This window comes from Vipera berus (assembly GCF_964194415.1).
Source record: "Vipera berus genome assembly, chromosome: W".
NCBI lineage: Eukaryota > Metazoa > Chordata > Lepidosauria > Squamata > Viperidae > Vipera > Vipera berus.
This window is the reverse complement of record NC_138210.1, coordinates 60,542,143-60,563,681: the sequence shown is the minus strand read 5'-3', so window position 1 is coordinate 60,563,681 and position 21,539 is coordinate 60,542,143. Positions and strand designations below refer to the sequence as shown.

The 21,539-nt window shown below is 38.4% G+C and overlaps 1 protein-coding gene across 3 annotated transcripts in view; it reads left to right on the top strand.

The window, feature by feature from the left end:
* The window catches only part of LOC308676520 (DNA ligase 1-like), a 33,185-nt gene that overhangs the window by 312 nt on the left and 11,334 nt on the right, over positions 1-21,539 (top strand). For 2 of the 3 annotated variants that reach the window (XM_081342359.1, XM_081342361.1), the window contains exons 2-8: positions 12,259-12,349; positions 13,806-13,892; positions 14,129-14,273; positions 14,582-14,693; positions 16,080-16,184; positions 16,714-16,869; positions 18,304-18,424. In XM_081342359.1, coding sequence (XP_081198485.1) covers positions 12,333-12,349; positions 13,806-13,892; positions 14,129-14,273; positions 14,582-14,693; positions 16,080-16,184; positions 16,714-16,869; positions 18,304-18,424 — 743 coding nt within the window. In that variant the 5' untranslated portion in view covers positions 12,259-12,332. The remainder of the gene's footprint in view (positions 1-12,258; positions 12,350-13,805; positions 13,893-14,128; positions 14,274-14,581; positions 14,694-16,079; positions 16,185-16,713; positions 16,870-18,303; positions 18,425-21,539) is intronic. The other variant, XM_081342360.1, reaches the window with a different exon arrangement.

The window sequence follows — 21,539 nt, the reverse complement described above, 5'->3', positions numbered from 1 at the left end:
ATAGGCGAGACTTTAGAATATTGTTATATGTATTGGCTCTTCTGTCCCTATAGTGGCTTCAGGACAGGTCAACGAGGGGAAAAACGGAGGCAAGCTAAATAACAGAGAGAGCTACCCATTCCTTTCAAAAAGAAATATTAGTCCCCAAGGATCTTTTTTCTAATGTTATTCTATTTGTACGCTCTTGTGTAAACTACTGTGGCAAATTTTATGGGAAGGATATGGAGTGTGATATTTTTAAAGCAAATTGATATAAAACAGCTGGTCTTATATTATGAAGATGAGTTAAAAGAGGAGAGAAGCAGCATTGCAAAACATCGAAAAGGTGTTTTCAGAGTTAGTTCCTTGCTGTATGATTTGTGGGATTTTATTTCTTCCCTTGTTTTTGCATATATATTTCCAAATGTGTGTTAAATGAAAGAAAATCTAGTGGCTCTTTATGCAATCATTTGTCTTGCAGATCTGCAGTTATAAAAAATGCTGTGTTAAGTGAGAGAAATGGAAGAAAAACTATGAATGTGTGAGATTTAAAAACCCAAAATTTGATACTCACAACTCAAAGACAAGTCTGGTTAACAAAAACAAAGATTTATTGAAAAGAAATTGAAAATAATAAAGAAAATAATAAAGAAAGAAAACGTTTGCAAACGTGGCCTCTTAGACCCTTCCCAAGTTGGATTGGGTTCGAAGAGCGCGCTGAGCAAGTTTCAAAGCAAGTATTTATACTTTCTTTTCTCGATACATGCCCCCCCTTTTAAGAAACTTAAGTCAGTCTTTGAAGTCAAAAAGATCTTCTTTGAACCTTTACTTCCAAAAGACTCATTGTAACAACTTCCTTACATCCATCACTATACTATCTTGTTTTACTCACCTTCTTGAGGTGAGTACCCTTTTTAACATTTCAAAAGAGCTTTGTTGATTACCATGTGTGAATTCTCTGTCTAAGCAGGAAATAGATGGCCCCCACATCTTAGTGTTACATTTGATACAATTCATTGGTGTTACATTTGGTACCATTTATAAAAGAATAACCTTTTTTTCCCTTTAATTCCACCCTTTTTCTCTTCTACCTGAATTATTCTTTTATACTTTTAGGAATTCATCATTTCCTAATTTGTGTGGAAGCAAGTTATTGTATTCTGAATCTTCTTTCCCCAGCCCTTGTTTTCCTACCTTCATTATTAACATTGTTTCTTTTTTCCCATTTTCAACTGAAGATGTTATTAAGGTCATACTTTTCATTGTTCGTCTTATTAGTATTTGTATGAGAGGAATCAAACATGGTAAAAACATAATAGCCAAGAATCCTAGTATTGCAAATTTTGCTAGTTCTTTCCAATTTGCAAACCACCCTCCAAACCAATTATTTACCCCATCTAAGGTCAACCCCTTCCAGGTTTGGACTGGGACATGAGCTAATTTTATCATTTTGTCTGTAATTTCCTTTACTACCATACCACTTTCATCTACTTCAATGCAGCAATTGCTCAGATTAAATTTTCCACACACACCTCCTTCTTGAGCTAATAAGTAGTCTAAGGCTAACCGATTCTGCATAATGTAAGTTCGAGACTTTACACTTTCCTTAGCTAAATGCGTTAGAGTACTTACAGTGTCATTTGTAATTATTTCAAGCACTGCTTGTAGCCTAATTACCCTATTTAGAATATAGATGGGCTCTCTGGCACCTAAAGTGCCATCTTCCGCCCATTTAGCTGGTCCATAATAGTTGATGATCTTCTCTGGAGTCCAATCATCATCTTTCCAGGTTCCAATTTTCATATTGCTTGGTTGTATGGCTCTTTTCTTTCGGACTTTATCTGATAAATCATCATATACAGTTAGTCCCAGCGATTGTTTTTGTTCGATGGGAAGGAGGAAAAAAACTTGGCTTTATTATTCCTAAGATACAAGATCCATACCACCCCTTGGGTAGATACCCATAGGCATATTTTCCACATATCCAATACATACCTTCCGGGGCTACCCAGTCCAGGGTGTCGTTTTCAGGATCTTTTAAATAAGCCATCTCAGTTATTTCACTTAATGTCTCTTTCTTTGATATTCCACTTCCTCCCCACCAACTGTCATTGTTCCATACAGCCAAGCAAATCATGTCTCCTACTGCGACTTTCCTATTCTTTCTTTGTCTCTCATAACATACTTTCCCTACTAAATTTGTGGTTAATGCCCATGTTCCCTCTTTTCCTTTTGTGAACTTGAGAGTTTTATTTTTCCACATTTCCACCACAATGTCATGTTTTAATTCTTGAGCCTCCCATGGCCATTGTTCTCCCATATTTGTTCCTCCACAAACAAAACAATTTCTTACTGTTAGAGTTTTAGCAATTTCTTCAGCCAATTGTACAAACATATTCACTGTTTTCTTAGGAAATTCAGGTAATTCTAATTTTTCGAATTCCTGATAATATGACCAAAAGATACTCTTGCGTATTGGTTTTATTTTAGTTGTTTCTATTTTTAATACTAGCCCCCCCCACGGGTCTTTTCCGGTTCCATCTATTCCTATTCCAAAGTCCTTATATTGAATTCCTTTTTCTAATGACTGATTTATATGTATACACATTGGGTTACATTTTCCTTGAGTGCAATCAGTCCTGGTACTTCCGATACTAATATTCACTTCCTTTGGACCTATACTTCTCTCATTTGGGACCGTAGTAGTATACCAATAATCATAGCTTGGAGTAAAGGCAACAGGTATTACACTTGATATGTGCACTTTGTGAAATAAATACTTCCTTTCTTTTATATAACTTCTTTCCCACTCTAAGTTTTCACATCTCACCCCAAATGAGTTATCAGATCCTTGTCCATTATTTATAGCTTGGCAAGCATCAAAGCACACCCCCACACTAGTTCCGCCTCTGGTTTCATTATGGGCTATGTAACCTCGTCTGATTTGACTTAATGAGAACATCTGAATTGCACCTACCCCTCCCTTATAAGCATACACCCACATTTTTGCAGTTACTGGTCCTATTGCTTTTGGGTCATAACATTCTACTCCTATGTTGGTGTGACAACGCTTATATTGTGTGTCGTTTTGAATGCAGTCTGTTAAGTTAGTTTGTAAACATTCAGGAATCATAGTATGGTATATCATTGTTTTCTCAATTTTCCCTTCCCTTTTTGTCATTTTTACACATTGCGTACATGGTTCTAGTGGTTGGACAGGTTTTAAGAGTATAATAAGAAGAACTCCCAAGTACCACCCAGTAACGTTCCAATACATCTTCTATGCTCTTAATATCACACTCTATCTTACACCCCGTACATAAAATGCAATCAATATAATAGGAGCAACAACAACATCCACAAAGGCACTTACAAAACCAGCACCTCCTGGAGATATGGAGATATTGGATTTTTCCCAATCTTGGCTTTTTTCTGGGAGTGGAAGCATAAAAAAAAATGCAATGTTTAGTCCTTATGTCTCTTCACCCCTCCTTCTGTCAAGAGTCCGTTAGGTCCTTCGAAGCTTTAACTTCAGTGGATCTCCTTGGTGAGATTCCACCTTCCACCTCTCTGGGGCTGGCACGGGCCCTTTCACTCGGGAGTAATGAGTCCAACCTCTTTCAGCTGTCCGGATGGCTGTTTCAGTAGTTAACAAGATGATGTAAGGTCCCTCCCAAGTTGGAGTTAGTTTTTCATCTTTCCAGGCTTTTATCAACACCCACTGCCCTGCTTTGTATCGGTGTACTGCAAAGTCCAAGGGTGGAGTTTGAGCAAGAATGCCTTTCTGTCGCAAGAGAGAAAAACATCTGGACAGTTCAAGTACATATTCTCTTATTATTTTATCTTTCAGTTCAACTCGTGGCAATCCCTCCTTCCCCATATAAGGTACTCCAAACATGAGTTCAAATGATGACAATCCAATATCTTTACGTGGTTGTGTTCATATCCTTAATAAGGCCAAGGGGAGGCATTTATTCCAGGGTAAATTTGTTTCCTCCATTAATTTAATCAAAGTTTGTTTTAATTTTTGATTAGCATGTTCAGAAATCCCAGAACTACTGGGGTGCCAAGCTGTGTGATAATCCCATTTAATTCCTACGGCCTCATTAATTAATTTTACTACCCTTGCCGTAAAATGCATCCCCTGGTCACTGTCTATTACTTCAGGAAGACCATACCTGGGTATTATGTTTTCTAACAATATTCTACCCGTGGTGCTAGCATTTGTATTCACACATGGAAAAGCTTCTACCCATCGAGTTAAATGATCCACTATGACAAGCAAAAACCTTATTTTTCCTGCTTTTGGTAATTCAGTATAGTCAATTTGAATTCTCTGAAAAGGTCGTATTGCCAACTCCCTTCCCTGTTCCAAACAAGGACAGAATTGCAATTCCCCCAATTGTCCCAGATATCACCTTCCATCAATGTGTCCTGCACACAGACACAAAAACATCAAAAAAAAACCTCCACAAAAAAATTAGAGTAATTTCTAAAACTCAAAGATTTCCAAAAAAAATTGTCCAACAATTACTGTATCCTCTTTCAAAAAAAAAATTTACAAGCTGAAACTGCAAGAGTGGGCATTACATTTCACACCCACCCCCCTTCCTCAGACCAGAATTCTAAGCAGAAAAAAAATGGTTAAAATGACCCGCCCCCCCTTCTCTCTCTTGTAACTGGGGAGGGGGGAAGAGAAAGAGACAGGAGTAAAAGAAATTTCACCACTAATTTTTTTTTTGTTGCTGTTCTTCACATGCATTTTCCATAAATTCTCTCACACATTGTCCATGAAACTTGTCTCATTGTTGTTTTTTCATTTACTTTTACAACAATAAAATCTGCAATTTACTATTCCTTTCACAGCCTGGGACTGGTGGGGGTGAGTGATGTTTGAAGGCTAACACATACATTTACATATCAGCAAATTAACTCATTCACTTCCATTCTGACTGCTTGCATAAACAATTTCACATACAAAAATTTCATTTCATACTTTCTCCAGACAAACCATACATTGTTAAATAAGGCCTTTTTGTTTGGTGTTATCAGAGAGGATTTTGACCCTCTTCCAAGTCTTGGAAATAACACAGAACAACACAGACAGACATATATACACAGATACTATTAAAACAACAATTGTTTAGACATATGGCTTGTCTTACAAGACGTGAGAAAAATCATGAGGTGATTCCAACCGAACATGGTTTCTATAGGGCCCTTTAACCATCTCCTATTTTTCTCACCATTCCAAGTCCAAGCTTAATGTTCCAAATGTCCAAATATATATATAACAAAACAAAACACACATATCAATTTGGGGTTTTAGGCCAAAACAGGTCTCCCCTTTTAATTAAAAAAAGGGAAAAAACATTTATGGTTACCTCCAATTTATCCCACCAACTTCAAAAGACAGTGGGGAAAGACTAAAAGGAATTTTGAACCTGGGGTCTTTTGCAAGTGTAAAGGGGGAGGGGAAAAGTAGCACCCTCCTCACCTCACCTTTGACAAAGGGAATTGAATAGTCCAAAGAGCTAGATTAAAAGAAAAAGATAGAAGAAAAACTTGCTTTTATTTCTTTGAATTTTCTTTTCTTTAGGTTTACAACAACAACTACAACAATTGCCCATCTTGTTTGAGAGTTTCCCTGATTATGGTTCCCTGAGGTTCTCGATCTTATGGCCACTCAAAATTTTCAACACCACTTTGCTTCCCTTCAGGCTGTCCTCTCCCCTCGCGGGTTAAGGAAATGCAACCTTTCAGGTCCGCACTCGCTTTGGACTTACCAGTGTTCCCAGAACACAGCCCATCACACTCACACAGCCATTATCGCAGAAACCTCCCACAATCGCTCTCCTGACCACCCAGGTACAATTGCGTGCTTCCCTCCTTCGGGGCAAAAGTTTCTTACCTGGGCCAGTGCACTGGGTTACCTGGTCCTGGGCCTCAGTTGTTGACTCTCTTCCTTTTTCCTATTCTTTGATTTTGTAGACCAGAATTGTTAATTTAGTTTGGCTCGGAGCCTGCAAAGGGAAGCTAGATCTCAGACAACTCCAGGCAGTTGAAATCAACAGGCGTGCCCCTGGACTTTACTGAGAACAGCTCGCCCCAAGAGGCTCTTTCAAGCCCCACGTTTGGTCGCCAAGATTGTGAGATGTAAAAACCCAAAATTTGATACTCACAACTCAAAGACAAGTCTGGTTAACAAAAACAAAGATTTATTGAAAAGAAATTGAAAATAATAAAGAAAATAATAAAGAAAGAAAACGTTTGCAAACGTGGCCTCTTAGACCCTTCCCAAGTTGGATTGGGTTCGAAGAGCGCGCTGAGCAAGTTTCAAAGCAAGTATTTATACTTTCTTTTCTCGATACATGCCCCCCCTTTTAAGAAACCAAAGTCAGTCTTTGAAGTCAAAAAGATCTTCTTTGAACCTTTACTTCCAAAAGACTCATTGTAACAACTTCCTTACATCCATCACTATACTATCTTGTTTTACTCACCTTCTTGAGGTGAGTACCCTTTTTAACATTTCAAAAGAGCTTTGTTGATTACCATGTGTGAATTCTCTGTCAAAGCAGGAAATAGATGGCCCCCACATCTTAGTGTTACATTTGATACAATTCATTGGTGTTACATTTGGTGTTACATTTGGTACCATTTATAAAAGAATAACCTTTTTTTCCTTTAAATGTGTATTTATTGCATATATAATGCTTTGTTGTTGTTGTTGTTAGCTGCGAAGTCGTGTCCGACCCATCGCGACCCTATGGACAACATTCCTCCAGGCCTTCCTGTCCTCTACCATCTTCTGGAGTCCATTTAAGCTCACGCCTACTGCTTCAGTGACTCCATCCAGCCACCTCATTCTCTGTCGTCCCCTTCTTCTATTGCCCTCGATCTTTCCCAGCATTAGGCTCTTCTCCAGTGAGTCCTTCCTTCTCATTAGGTGGCCAAAGTACTTGAGTTTTAGCTTCAGGATCTGGCCTTCTAAAGAGCAGTCAGGGTTGATCTCCTCTAGGACTGACCGGTTTGATCGCCTTGCAGTCCAAGGGACTCGCAGGAGTCTTCTCCAGCACCACAGTTCAAAGGCTTCAATTCTTTGGCGCTCAGCCTTTCTTATGGTCCAACTTTCACTGCCATACATTGCAACTGGGAAGACCATAGCCTTGACTATACACACTTTTGTTGACAGGGTGATGTCTCTGCTTTTTAGTGTGCTGTCTAGATTTGCCATGGCTTTCCTCCCCAGGAGCAAGCGTCTTTTAATTTCTTGGCTACAGTCCCCATCTGCAGTGATCTTGGAGCCCAGGAAAATAAAATCTGTCACTACCTCCATTTCTTCCCCATCTATTTGCCAGGAATTGAGAGGGCCAGATGCCATGATCTTGGTTTTCTTAATGTTAAGTTTCAACCCAAGTTTTGCACTCTCCTTCTTCACCCGCAACAAGAGGCTCTTTAGTTCTTCTTCACTTTCTGCCATTAGAGTGGTATCATCTGCGTATCTTAGGTTGTTGATATTTCTTCCGGCAATCTTAATTCCAACTTTTGATTCATCTAGCCCTGCCTTTCTCATGATGTGCTCTGCATATAAGTTAAATAGGCAGGGCGACAGTATACAGCCTTGCCGGACTCCTTTCCCAATTTTGAACCAATCAGTGGTTCCGTGTCCAGTTCTCACTGTTGCTTCTTGATCCGCATATAGGTTTCTCAAGAGACAAATAAGATGGTCTGGTACTCCCATCTCTTTAAGAACTTGCCACAGTTTGTTATGATCCACACAATCAAAGGCTTTAGCATAGTCAATGAAGCAGAAGTAGATGTTTTTCTGGAACTCCCTAGCTTTCTCCATGATCCAGCGTATGTTGGCAATTTGATCTCTAGTTCCTCTGCCTCTTCGAAATCCTGCCTGCACTTCTGGTAGTTCTCGATCCACATACTGCTGAAGTCTAGCTTGTAGGATTTTAAGCATGACTTTACTAGCATGAGAAATGAGTGCAATGGTGCGATAGTTTGAACATTCTTTGGCACTGCCTTTCTTTGGAATTGGAATGTAAACTGATCTTTTCCAATACTGTGGCCATTGTTGAGTTTTCCAAATTTGCTGGCAAATTGAGTGTAGCACTTTTACTGCATTGTCTTTTAAGATTTTGAATAGCTCAGCTGGAATACTGTCACTTCCACTAGCTTTGTTGTTGCTCAGCTTTTCTAAGGCCCACTTCACTTCACATTCTAGGATGTCTGGCTCGAGGTCAGTGACCACCTCATTGTGATTATCAGGGACGTTAAGCTCATTCTTGTATAGCTCTTCTGTGTAATTTTGCCACCTCTTCTTAATCTCTTCTGCCTCTTCTGCCTCTGTTAGGTCCCTGCCATTTTGGTCCTTTATCATGCCCATTTTTGCATTAAACGTTCCCTTCATTTCTCCAATTTTCTTGAAAAGATCTCTGGTCCTCCCTATTCTATTATTTTCTTCTATTTCTTTGCACTGTTCATTTAAGAAGGCATTCTTATCTCTTCTAGCTATTCTCTGGAATTCTGCATTCAATTGGGTGTATCTTTCTTTTTCTCCCTTGCCTTTCGCTTCCCTCCTTTCCTCAGCTATTTGCAAAGCTTCCTCAGACAGCCATTTTGCTTTCTTGCATTTCTTTTTCTTTGGGATGGTTTTGGTTGCTACCTGTTGTACAATGTCGCGAACCTCTGTCCATAGTTCTTCAGGCACTCTGTCTATCAGATCTAATTCCTTAAATCTATTTGTCACCTCTACTGTATATTCAACAGGGATATGATTTAATTCATACCTGAGTGGCCTAGTGCTTTTCCCTACTTTCTTCAGTTTAAGCCTAAACTTTGCAAGGAGAAGCTCATGGTCTGAGCCACAGTCAGCTCCTGGTCTTGTTTTTACTGACTGTATAGAGCTTCTCCATCTTTGGCTGCAGAGCATATAGTCAATCTGATTTCTGTGTTGACCGTCTGGTGATGTCCATGTGTAAAGCCGTCTCTTGGGTTGTTGGAAAAGAGTGTTTGCTATGACCATCGTATTCTCTTGACAGAATTCTATCAGCCTGTGCCCTGCTTCATTTTGCACTCCAAGGCCAAACTTGCCTGTTATTCCAGTTATCTTTTGGCTTCCTACTTTAGCATTCCAATCCCCCATGATGATAAGAACATCATTTTTTGGTGTTAGTTCTATAAGGTGCTGTAGTGCTTCATAGAACTGGTCAATTTCATCCTCTTCAGCACTGGTGGTTGGGGCATAGACCTGGACTACTGTGATATTGAATGGTTTGCCTTGGATTCGAACTGAGATCATTCTGTCATTTTGAGGATTGTATCCCAGTATTGCTTTTCCTACTCTTTTATTGACTATGAAGGCTACTCCATTTCTTCTGAAGGATTCTTGCCCACAGTAGTATACCTGATGGTCATCTGAATTAAATTCACCCATTCCTGTCCATTTTAGTTCGCTGATACCTAAGATGTCAATGTTCAGTCTTGTCATCTCTTGTTTGACCACGTCCAGTTTTCCTTGATTCATGGATCTTACATTCCAGGTTCCTATGGAGAAAAAATCTTTACAGCATCGGACTTTCCTTTCACCACCAGACATATCCACAGCTGAGCGTCCTTTCGGCTTTGGCCCAGTCGCTTCATTCTTTCTGGCGCTACTAGTACTAGCCCTCTGCTCTTCCCCAGTAGCATATTGGACGCCTTCCGACCTGAGGGGCTCATCTTCCAGCGTCATATCGTTTTGCCTTTTGGTACTGTCCATAGGGTTTTCATGGCAAAGATACTGGAGTGGTTTGCCATTTCCTTCTCCAGTGGATCACGTTTTGTCAGAACTCTCTGCTATGACCTGTCCGTCTTGGGTGGCCCTGCACGGCATAGCTCATAGCTTCATTGAATTACGCAAGCCCCTTCGCCACGACAAGGCAGTAATCCATGAAGGGGTATATAATGCTAGACAATAGTAATTTCTTTCACATGCTTGCTATGTAAATATTGTGTAAATATTAACGTGGAATAGAAGAATGGTTTAGAAAGCCCCTTAAACTTTTATCTGCTGGTATGGCAAATATTTTAAATAGTTTGATGCAGAAGAAAAGCCTTTACATTTTAATAGTTCAGAGATTTTAGACATTTACTACATTCACTAAATTCCAACAGCATTAGTGCCAATAATCATAGCAGTTTTTAGTCTACAGTAGAATACAAATGCAACCTAGCTCTCAGCAGTGCTGTTCTAGCGGAGGAAATTAGGAGGAAGTATAATAACTGCTTGGGTTCTTGGAGGAAGGAATCTAATAATGTCATACTATGCAATAGGCTAGTGCCGATATTACTGGTATCATAGACTAGAACTTAGCAACAATCCAGGTAAAGGATGTCTTTAATTAATTTCCCAGGGTACTGGCACAAAGCTTCTGAATCAAACTATTTGCTACTGGAGGCCATCTTAAATATCATAACCACCCTCATAACCAATATTCCATCAGATTTGAATGACCCATCCCCCAAACCTCTTTCATCTGAATGCCTATTATTCCTTTTTACAACTGATCTTTTAGAACACTATGTTTTAAACTTTTCTCTCTCACCCTTTCCCACTTTGAATAGTTATAGAGGATGCTAAAATAGGTTTCGTTTGTATGGGTTATATACTGCTCAAAAAAATAAAGGGAACACAAGATAAGACATCCTACTATTAAATACAGTACATTGTGTTGTTTAAGTGTTCCCTTTATTTTTTGTTGTTTAAGTGTTGCCTTTATTTGAGCAGTATATTTATTTATTTATTATTTATTTATTACATTTATATACCGCCCTTTCCCTGAGGACTCAGGGCGGTTTACAGGGAATTAAAAACCAAAAATACAAAAGTTAAAACCAGTTTAAAAAAGATTAAATTTAACCCTGTGCAACTAAAACCCCAATTAAAATAAATTAATCCTCAGCCTGGGCCATGTTAAATATTAAAATTGATGCATTCACTGCCACTATTACTTTTCACAATTATTTGATGACATTTAACATTGTTATTTTTTTAACATAGGCTGGCAAATAATTTTCATTTTGCAGACCCCTAACAGGACTTGGGGGACTTAGAATTATACTTTGAGAAACACTGTCTTAGAATATAACTAATGCTCCAAATAAAATGACACCTCCAATTTAATCGAAATAGAGCAGCATGTTGACATCGTACACAAAGCATATGGAAGGAATCAAGTTACCTGGTTCTAGCTTACCTATCTCCACATTTTTGTTGTTTCAGTTTTGATGAAAGAATGTAGAAAACTGTGGACATGCATGTCAAATTGTAATACTATGGTTTAAAATTTAAATTGAATTAAAATTTATGACTTTAAAGAGAGTTGAGCACTTCTCTGTTCTACAACTCAAGCAATCCTGCAAAAGATGCTATTTTAGCATCTTCATTGCGGTTTTGTTTCACAAATGTTTAAAAACTGCTCCCTAGAAAGTTACTTGCTCCCCATTGTCAAGGGCTGTAAAATTATCCATTTTATGGATGAGATCTGCAACAGCTCACACTTGACCTGTCCAATGAGAAATAATATTGAAAAGATTTTGCAGGCAGCTTCCACAAAATAAAAATAAAACTGTAGATATATAATTTTGTGTTTCCAGTCATTAAATATTTTTATGTATAATAACAGGAATAATAATTAAGGGAGATTAAAGAAGCTGAGAAAAGGTACCTGAGAGGAAGATTGATAGCATTCTTCAAAATCTGAAAGGCAGGACATAGAACAATAAATTAGAGAAAAGTAAATTCTTCAAATGTTAGAAGTGGAACCAACCAGAAGTAGAGAAATAGCAGTTTCTGCTCCATTACATGCATTCAAGCAGATGCTAAATAGCTATCTTTATAAGTATGCCTGTGTTGAGCAGGGGGTGGGTTTGATGAGCTTAAAATCAACCTGCTATGCTTCTAAAAGAACCAAAGAGCAGGCCTCCTGAATCAAGCTAAGATCCACCTTACACGATTATTTTTTTCTTCACATTAACCAACAAGGGACTTCTGAGGTAGAGAAAGAGATGAGCTGTTCTTTTTCTTTTGAAAGTGGTATATAGAGGCATCATATCCCAAAGCCAAAAGAAACATTAGGTCTTCCAAAAACTTGATACACACCTTTCATGAATTTATTCAGTCTTCTTTTAAAGCCATCCAAGTTTGCCATCGCTACATCTTGTTGGAATTCCAAAGGTCACATTTTTACACAGCTCAAATTCAATCTGCCATCTCTTATTTTCTTTCAGCTGTATCATATGAGAAAATAGGATATAACTATTTTGTGGAACTGGTGAGCTAAGGAAAAATCCAGATCTCTACAATGCAAAGCAACATAAGGTATGTGACAGCATGCCATCTTTAAGCAAATAAAGTTTGCTTTATTGAAAATTGGAAATTTTCATTTCTGGTGTGCAAGACAGACATTTAAAACTGCGGGGTGAAGTGTTTGAGTATGAAATGATTTTTCTGGACTGAACAGCATTACCATTTTAAGAACAAATACTAACAATTTCTTGAAATATGTAAAAGGAACATATCAGCAATTAAAATACTTAACAAATAAGTTTTCAAGCAACACTTGTTTATTGATTTGTTTATATTTATGTGGCCATAAACTCAAGCAGTGCCACCCAGTGGCTTACAAGAAAGAACCCCAAATAAGACAAACAGTTTTCAGGCATAGGAAAGTGTATCATCTTTTGAAAAATATATAGATGTAGTATTCTTTTTTTGGCTTTCTTGAAGACCAGAACTTCCTTTGGGAGAAATTAGTTGAGCTGTGTGCTCACTATGAGCAGGAACAATGCCAAAGTATTGGCACCCTGTCTTCTTCATTAGTAGTTGGGCAAAGACAGACATATTAATGTTTCCAAAGGGTTTCTTTTTAATTAAAGAGTGATTTTAAAAAAATATTATGGCTGGTCACACACAGTCAGATTTTTAGACTGGATTTGGTATTTTTATCCACCTATTAAATACTTCCCAAGGACCTAGGATAGGCAGATCTTGTCTGATTATTATTACAGAATGTAAGATGTTCCATGTAAAACAATGTTTTGCAATTGGTTTTGTAAGAGTTGATGGTGTTCAAGTGGTGCTCCAATTCTTTTGGGATTAAACCCAAGTTGCCTCTTAATATTGTTTCGATCTATCCATTTTATCTGTTTTCTTTTGCCACAATTGTTCTACATCTATTTGCTGGTCTTTGTATTTTGGGATTTTCTCCAGTTTGATCTCTTCTCTTCTGTACTACAGCATCCACTATCCAGGCTTTTTTGTCTTTCTTATTAACAGTTAAGTCTGGGCTGTTATGTGGCAGGTGTTAGTTTGTTTCAGTTCTAAAGTCCAAGAGCACTTTAGTTTCCTCATTTTCTTTTACTTTGCCTATTTTGTGGTCCTACCAGTTCTTGCTTGCAGGCAAATGGTGTTTCCTGCAGATATTCCAATACACAATTGTTACCATTTTGTCATGCCATTGTTTCTAGTTAGTTTGTGCAATCTTACAGCTGCTGGGTGGATTCACCATTTCTTCAACTTCTTTGCAGAGGCAGCATTTGCTACTGCTATTATATATATACTTATCCTGCCCTTTTATTTAGGTACGCTTTTTCATTCTCTATCTTAAGCTATCTACCGGTATGTATTTGCTTTATTATGGAAACTTCTGGCGTTTTGAACTGGAAAGCTGCCAGAAACTAAGATATCATTCTGTCTCTTGTAAAAATTATTATGCACTCTGCAGCCCTGAGAATGAGGAAGAATATGTAAACCATGTTTATTTATGTCTGAGCAGATCATTCTTCCAGCCTCTGGCACGAATAAAGTCTGAAAAAGAAAAAGCAGAAGACAGCCACATGGAAGATGTGCTTATTTCACAAAAGTGAGTTACTTTGAGATATGTACTCATACACCAAGCTGCAAAGTCTATTCATCATCTTAGGCAATCTTGAAATGATTCTTGTACCAAATCTTCAAAGAATACTGATTTTGAATACACAGTCCTTGCAACTGAAAAATCTGTATTTTTCTACAACTGACTTTTAACCAATATATACAATAAATAATAAATAGGATATTTAGTAGTTCAGTAATTAATGCTAAATACTTTGTTCTCAGGAAATTAATAAATGGTTCAGAACTGTCTGAAGACTTCCCAGTGAATTCTGCATCAAAAAAAGTTGCTAAGGTCCTTAAGAGTGATGATGAAGAAGATTCTGTGGAATTAGATGGAAAGGATGCACAAGCAGATGACAACAAGTTGGTAAGTCAGGTCCTATAACATCCTAATATTTGACTCATGAAGAACTCTTTGACCTCTTAATGCAGATTTTCTGATTTTATTTTTAAAATGTATTTTTATTTGTGATTGCCCAGAGTTGTTGGGAGTTGGGTTTCTCATTTAACTTCAGTTGTAGCACATACATAGATTGCTCTTATCAGAATAGCATAAAAGTTATAATAAATACTGATTTGTTCCTCTTTTATTGTAATGTTCAATCCAAGATGTATGATTGTCTGTGGTTATTTTTTCTGTCAATACTTTGTCAGTTAGTAATTATCTCTTTTTAGAGCCCTGACTGTGTTTCTGAGCAAAAGACCTCTGAAGAGAGCATCTCTCCAAGTACCAGCCCAACTACCACCAATTCAACCACATCTTTCAGTATCCCAAGGCGCAAAACTGGTAAGTTCACCCTCTTGATCATCCAACTCAGAAAAGTTTGTGTACAAGAAACCATTTCAATATCTTTGCTCTATAGGTACTTTAATTCTAACATTGTTATTTAAAAGACTATTATGCAGCCCTAATAGAATTAGGAAGTCTTGAACTTATAGTTCTGGTTTTACAGTAGACAGCTTTCTACAACTTTTCATGTTTTTGAGGAATCTTAGGTCCATCCAAGTTGCAGAAAGCTGGATGAGAATGGAACCTTAATGACTGACCCCATCAAATCAGTTAGGCTCAATTTGATTTTGATAGAGGGTTATTTTTAATGCCTGACATTTATTATAGACCCCTCATTTCATCAAGCGTGGTGTATTAGAAATGTCAACAAGCAGTGCTACGCAGCCTCACCAGCTTCATTGTGATAGCTCTGGCATAAGAAAGCAGATTGAAGTCTTAGCTTTCTTGAAACTATTCTAACACGTAGTCTACAACGGAGGTTGCCTATGAAAATATAACTCACTCTCAGAAAATCATAATTATATTGATTCATAGAAACTTCCAAAATCCCAGTCCTCAATCAGCAATTAATCTATTAAGTATAATGGAGAAATGTTCTTTGAATTTTTAGAAATGTGGAAAGTTGTCCTTATCATTTGAATGTTAATTGTACCCTGCACTGATAAAATCTACTATTTAGTAATATCTGCTAGTACTTCTTCTGTAGTCCCCAGAAACTACTAGCAGAGACATTAGGCATCATTTCCTTCCTTAAGTACCCCAAATAACCTTTGAATAATATAGGATAACATTGCCTTGCTCACTTTTTAAATTAAGCTCTCAACATTTTTACACAAAGCCCAATCCAGAATTGAGGCCTACTTCCCTGCTTCTTCCAACTTCCTGTTTTTGCTACTTAGAAACATGTGCATTGAGTTCTAGAAAGCAAAACTTTGAGGAAGATCAGAAAAGCAGAAGAAATTCACACTGTCCATCTAGAACAGGCATGTCAAACTTGCGACATCACATGATGTCACGCAACATATCAGTGACCTTTTCCCCATTGCCGACAGTGGGGTGGGGGTGGTTTCAGTATGATGCATCCAGCCCGTGGGCCAGCATTTTGACATGCCTGATCTAGAATAACGAGGTTTTGTGTGGTAGATATCCTTTATCATTTAACTACTTTCTTGATCTGTATCTTACCACTTTTGTAAATCTTTTCTGCTCAAGTTAAGACATCCTTTTGATCAAGAAATTACATAGGCAGGACTTTTGATATTAATTAAATACAGCATATCAAGTCTATGATCTCTTATTTGCTTTAAGTGAAGTAAAAGTTTCCTAATCGTTGGGAAAAGTAGTGCCAGTTTAACTGCAAATAAAATTTACTTTTACCTTTAGCCCGCAAGCAACTCTCTAAACGTAAACCACAGGAAGATGACAACAGTTATAATTTCCATGAAAGCCGCAGTACCAAACGATGGAAGGAAGACCTTGATAGAGATGGTGAGCCCCTTATTGTCTGTTTATTAGAACACAATGGTTAATATGAGGGAATCAAAAGGGGACTGGAATAACTCAATGACTTGCTATTGAGTCTTCTGGAATGAAAGTGGCTATCAGACAAGACAGTAGGAAAATGGTCTAAAATACTGGATATAACTTTGTTGTTGTTTTTTAGAAGTAAAATTTTTCTGAATTACTTCTGTGTTAATATAGTTTACCCAGTTAGAGATTAAGCTTAATTTTTAATTTTTCGTTTGCAATATATTTTTTGACAAAAAAATAATATAGTGTAGAGTCCAGTCATGTTTGTCAATGCTTATATGAATTTGCCCTGTCTTCCGATGTTCTGTAGGCTTTTCAAGTTCAAAATATTGTTCTCTAAATGTTTTTTTCACAGAAGTTGTCTGCAGCTATCTTGGGTATCAAAAAGCAAGTCAAAGCAAATTTGAGTTGAAATGGGTTAGGCTTTAAAACATAGTTACGTTTTCTACAGATGATGTTCAACATTTGGTTTCTGCTTTATATATAGATTCTAAAGATAAAACTAATGAGAAACCCATTGATGTGGAAGAAGCGAAAAGTGAAAATGCAAAATTGGTGCAGCATAAAACAGACAGAAATGCAAAGGAAAAAGAAATCTCAGATTCCTCTAAGCCATCCAGCAAGTCCATTTCTAGTTTTTTTGGTATGTTTTAGATGTACCACCGTTTCTGCATTGGAGTAAGAGCAGTGAAATAACCAAGATTATCATTAGGGGTTTGTATATCTAAGCTGGCATCTTGTTCTTTTATGTTACATCTTATTTTGTCACATGCTGAAAGAATGGTTTCATGTATTGCTTTCAACATGGAAAGGATCTTTTCCTGGTCTTCATCCATATTCTCTTAATAGTGTATTAAGTTGAAGATTTTAAAATCAGACATTAAAAATGATTTTATAACGAGGTATGGGACCTCTACTTCACGTATTATAGGTGGTCTTTGTAGTAGAAGTTGTTTGTCAAGTAAGATTTTATACTCCAAGGTATTCCATCATCTCATGTAATAACAAATGTTTCTCATATAAAGAAATAGGAAAGCAATTCCCCACGTATAGCTCTGAAAGTCAGTAAATGTTTACATTCATAGTTCAAACAGGCCAATTATGCCACTCAGAAATTCTCTTTACAACTGAATTTCTCAAAGGTGGTATCTATCAAGGTCGAAAGAGTTTTATCTGAGGTCTGGGCTTCAAGCCAAGTCTCTTTTAGGCAATAACAAGTTGTAATAATACAGTTGTAATACTTCGCCACAAGATGTCACCAATGCCGTTTAAAGCTTTTTAAGTCCAAAATTTTTATAATCCTTTTTCCAGTTTTATTTCTTTTTTGTAGATAAAAACAAAAGTGTTCAGTAAAAATAAGAAAACTTTTGGTCCCAAATTTCAGAAACATATAAATCCAATTAGATTAAATTTTTTCTTATAGTGCTTTAACTTCCCTGGGTAGTCAGTTGCCGCTGTTCTTAGAGGGTGGGGTAGAAATTCCCTTCCCTCTCTCCTCACAGGGGAAAAAATACTTTGGGCAGCTTTTACAGGAAAAGAAAATACTTAAAGAGAAGATCAGATCTTGCCCAGTTTCATCTGCATTGCTTTAGAAGTGCCAGATGGTAAGTTTGACTTCGGCTGTCAGCAGCTTAGTGACGAACCATATTTCTATGGCCGGTCTTTCTTCTGCCGGTTTGGAGGGCTGCCCTGGATCAAGCAGGGGTCCCCTCCTTGCTCGTCACCCCTACAGAGCAACTTTCAATGCGGAAGACAGGGCTCACCTTCCAGCGTCCATAGCCACGATGGCAAACCGGAAGTCTTGATATGACCTTTCTTGTTGCATTCATTAAGCAATATATCACATGACTGTAGTTTGCAGCCTTCCCAGCCGGTTTCCCCATTGTCTGCTTGCTGAAAGCTGGCTGGGAAAGTTGCAGATAGCAATTACATTATAACAGGATACTGCAAAAATTGTAAATGTGAGGATTGATCACAAGTCACTTTTAAACATCGTGATAGTTTCAAATAGTTGGTAAAATAATGGTCTTAAGTCAAGAATTACTGGAGTGCCTTTGTGTTGTATTTTTACTTTCAGCTCCCAAGAAAAGTTCTGTGAAAATAGAAAAGAAGCAAACAACTGTAGTATCAGAAAACATGGCAGTACCAAAGTGTCTTAATAATGTTAATAATGATGAGTCCAACAGCATCACTGACAAGTAAGTGATTCAAAGAAGGCTCTGTTTCATATTTATCTTGGGACTACATTAGTATTCCAAAGGATAAGGTAAGTAAGCAGAAGATCACAGTACTTCATGCCTTTTGTCCAGAAAGGATTTAACAATTCTTACCAAATCAGAAAATTATTTCAAGGAAAACCAATGTGAGTGATAATGTTACAAAGAGGGAACAAAGTATAAAATGTTTTATCCATAAATAAGTACTATGAAAATGATAAATATTTATTATTTATGAATATAATTACAGTAATCTAAAGACATTTTCGACTGTGTTTTTATTGCTTAGAGCTGGTAGCTCTAAACATAAACAAAACTGATCAAAAAATATGAAAATAAAACTTGTGAAGTTTTTGCTCCAAGCATTCTCATATAACCTGATTATTTGTGCATTGTTTAGATTCCCAGTAATGCTCTAGCTTCATTGGATTCTGTATTCAGCTAAAGATAGAGCACTGAGTCATTCTAATTATACTACATTTATCTGAAAGGATGACAATCCTTATTGTTCAGAAACCTGTGAATAGGATATGTGGGAATTATATTACTTTACATTTCTTAAGAATACAGTAATAGATGCAGATGCTCTTGAATATTGAGTGGTGCAAAGTGACAGAGGAAGGAAAGTTGGAGAAGTTTTTAACTCTTCAAAGCAGATAGGGAAGAGCACACTTGCCTTTGGTTGACATCCTCCATGTGTAGAATATCTATAGTGGAGAAACGTCTGTATCTAAATAGTCAGATAAAGAGATTTTATATTGCAGAAACTCAATTTCTAGTGTAGAAGATGATAAAATGAAAATAAGACTATAACTGAATCGAGTGTAACTTCCTACAAAATAAGAGTGCGTAGATTTTTGGCTTCCAGTTTTGCGCAGTAGCACAAGTAGCCGAGGGATTGCGGGGCTCCTCACTCTATGGCCGATTCTTTTCTGTTGGGGACCCTAAAGTCGCCCCGGACAGGCAACAAGGGAGGGAAGCCCTGCCGACTGCAGAGAGACTAGTCGATCTGGTTGTTCAGGGAAAGCCCTCCAGAAACCAGCAGAAGAAAGGCTAGCTTCACTCCAGAGTCTAGCCCAAGCTACAAGCAGCCAAAGCCAAAAAGAACTAAATTAAGCTTGATCATAAACAGCATGTTTGGAACTGGGTAAGAATACCAATTCTCTTTCTTCTACTTGATATTTGATTTCCTGGGGAAAAAAACCCAAGAAGCAACAATCCTCCAAAAGTGAGAAGGAGGGGGACTCTTGCCCCACCCTCCCACAGAAGGAAGGAATTAAACTTTTATGGGGGACAGAAATATATTGAAATGAAATGAATATAAGACTTAAATCTGGATAAGTTTGAAATTGGTGGAATTTGTTAAGATTTTCCTTTCAAAAGATTATTGATGAAAACAGAAGAAAGTAAATGTTTGTTTTGAAAACTGAAAAAACGAACTGGGGCTGACATCTAGTGGTGGATGAAAATATACAACTGTAGTTGCTCTAATACAGACATGTCAAACACAAGGCCTGGGGGCCAGATCCGGCCTGCGAAGTGGTTTCATGTGGCCCGCGAAGCCATCCTGGAAACAGTGAGGGAACGGCCCCTGCTGCCTTGGCTCTGGCCCAGGCCGGCCAGGAGCCAATTTTGTGGTGGTCATCTATGCTGAAATACATTCAGTCTTAGCTCCACAAGGCCATCTGGAAACTGAGGGACTGGCCCCTGCCGCATCGGCCCCGCCCCCTGGGTGCACGCTAGGGAGATATCGCCCTTTGTGAGGAATGAAGAAATGCACCATCGCCTGGAAGTGGCCAGCACATGGCCCTGCCTACTTCGGGCAGGCTAGGGGCTGGGCAGCGTTGTGCTTCTCTTCAGATTTGTGCCACCCGGCTCAGCCTCTCGGCACTGTGAGGAGAGGGTCATGTGCTGGCCACTTCCAGGCGATGGTACATTTCTTCATTCCTCATGAAGGATGACACTTCCCCAGCTGCATTTCTTGCCTGTTTTTCTCCCTCCCTCATCTCAAATCTTTTCCCATCACTCTGTTCTTAGGAAGGAAGGAGAGGGAGGGTCTGAGGGAAGTCCTGCTTTAGTCCTTCCCTGCTGCCCTTTCACCATCCCCTTGCCCCTTCCTCCTGGCGTAACCTGGGTGGTCTCCCATCCTATTGCTAAGGAAGCTTTGGAAACAAAGCCAGGTCTCCTCACATGGAGAGGAAGTGGGCCTTCTCTTGACGTTGCCCTCATACCCATCATGAGCAACCTGGCTAAGGAGAGCAAGCACAGCAGCTGGACACCCCCTTGGGGAAGTGGGGGTGGGCTTAGTGCTGCGGGTGCTTGAGGGCTAGGCTGGGCATTTGACCTCCGCATCACTGTCCAGCCTCTCCCCCTCCCCGCATGGCCTGAGAGGAACAGTGAGGCTCCTCCAGTGGACCATGCCTCGGCACTTGCCCCAGTCCCATCTCCTTCTGCCAGAGACCCTCAGATTTGTCCCACTCCTGCCCAGGCCCCCATAGGCACCATTGACACGAATGTAGAGCTGGCCATGCCCACCCAGTAGGTCACACACACTCCAGCCATGCCCAACCATTAGGCCACGCCCACCCTGGCCACACCCACCCGGCCCCTCAAGGGTAACCGCAATGCTGATGCAGCCCTCAATGAAATTGAGTTTGACACCACTGCTCTAATACAAGAATTGACAGAAAGCCCAGTAAAAGATAACTTGTTTTTGTGATCTTCAATATCTTAACTAAACAGAGAACAGCTGCAACAAAAGGAAAATATTTTGGGCTATTTATAAGGCAAGAACTATAAACCTTAGGGGAAAAAATTGACCTTCCTGGATTATAAATAATTCTAGAATTGTGACTCTAAAGCTATTTGCAGTGAAAGGAAAATTTTGATTTTTGGCTATCATGGAACATCAGATACCTGCAGAAAGAACATATCAAGAAAAAACAAATATCTTCCAGGAGGAAATGTATGCTATGTTGCAACTAATTCAAACGACAATGATTTCAAACCACGAGGAAATTAAAAACAACTTTGAAAATATAAATAAACACATCTTCAATTTAACCTTTCCACAAAACAACTCTCAGAAAATAAAAAA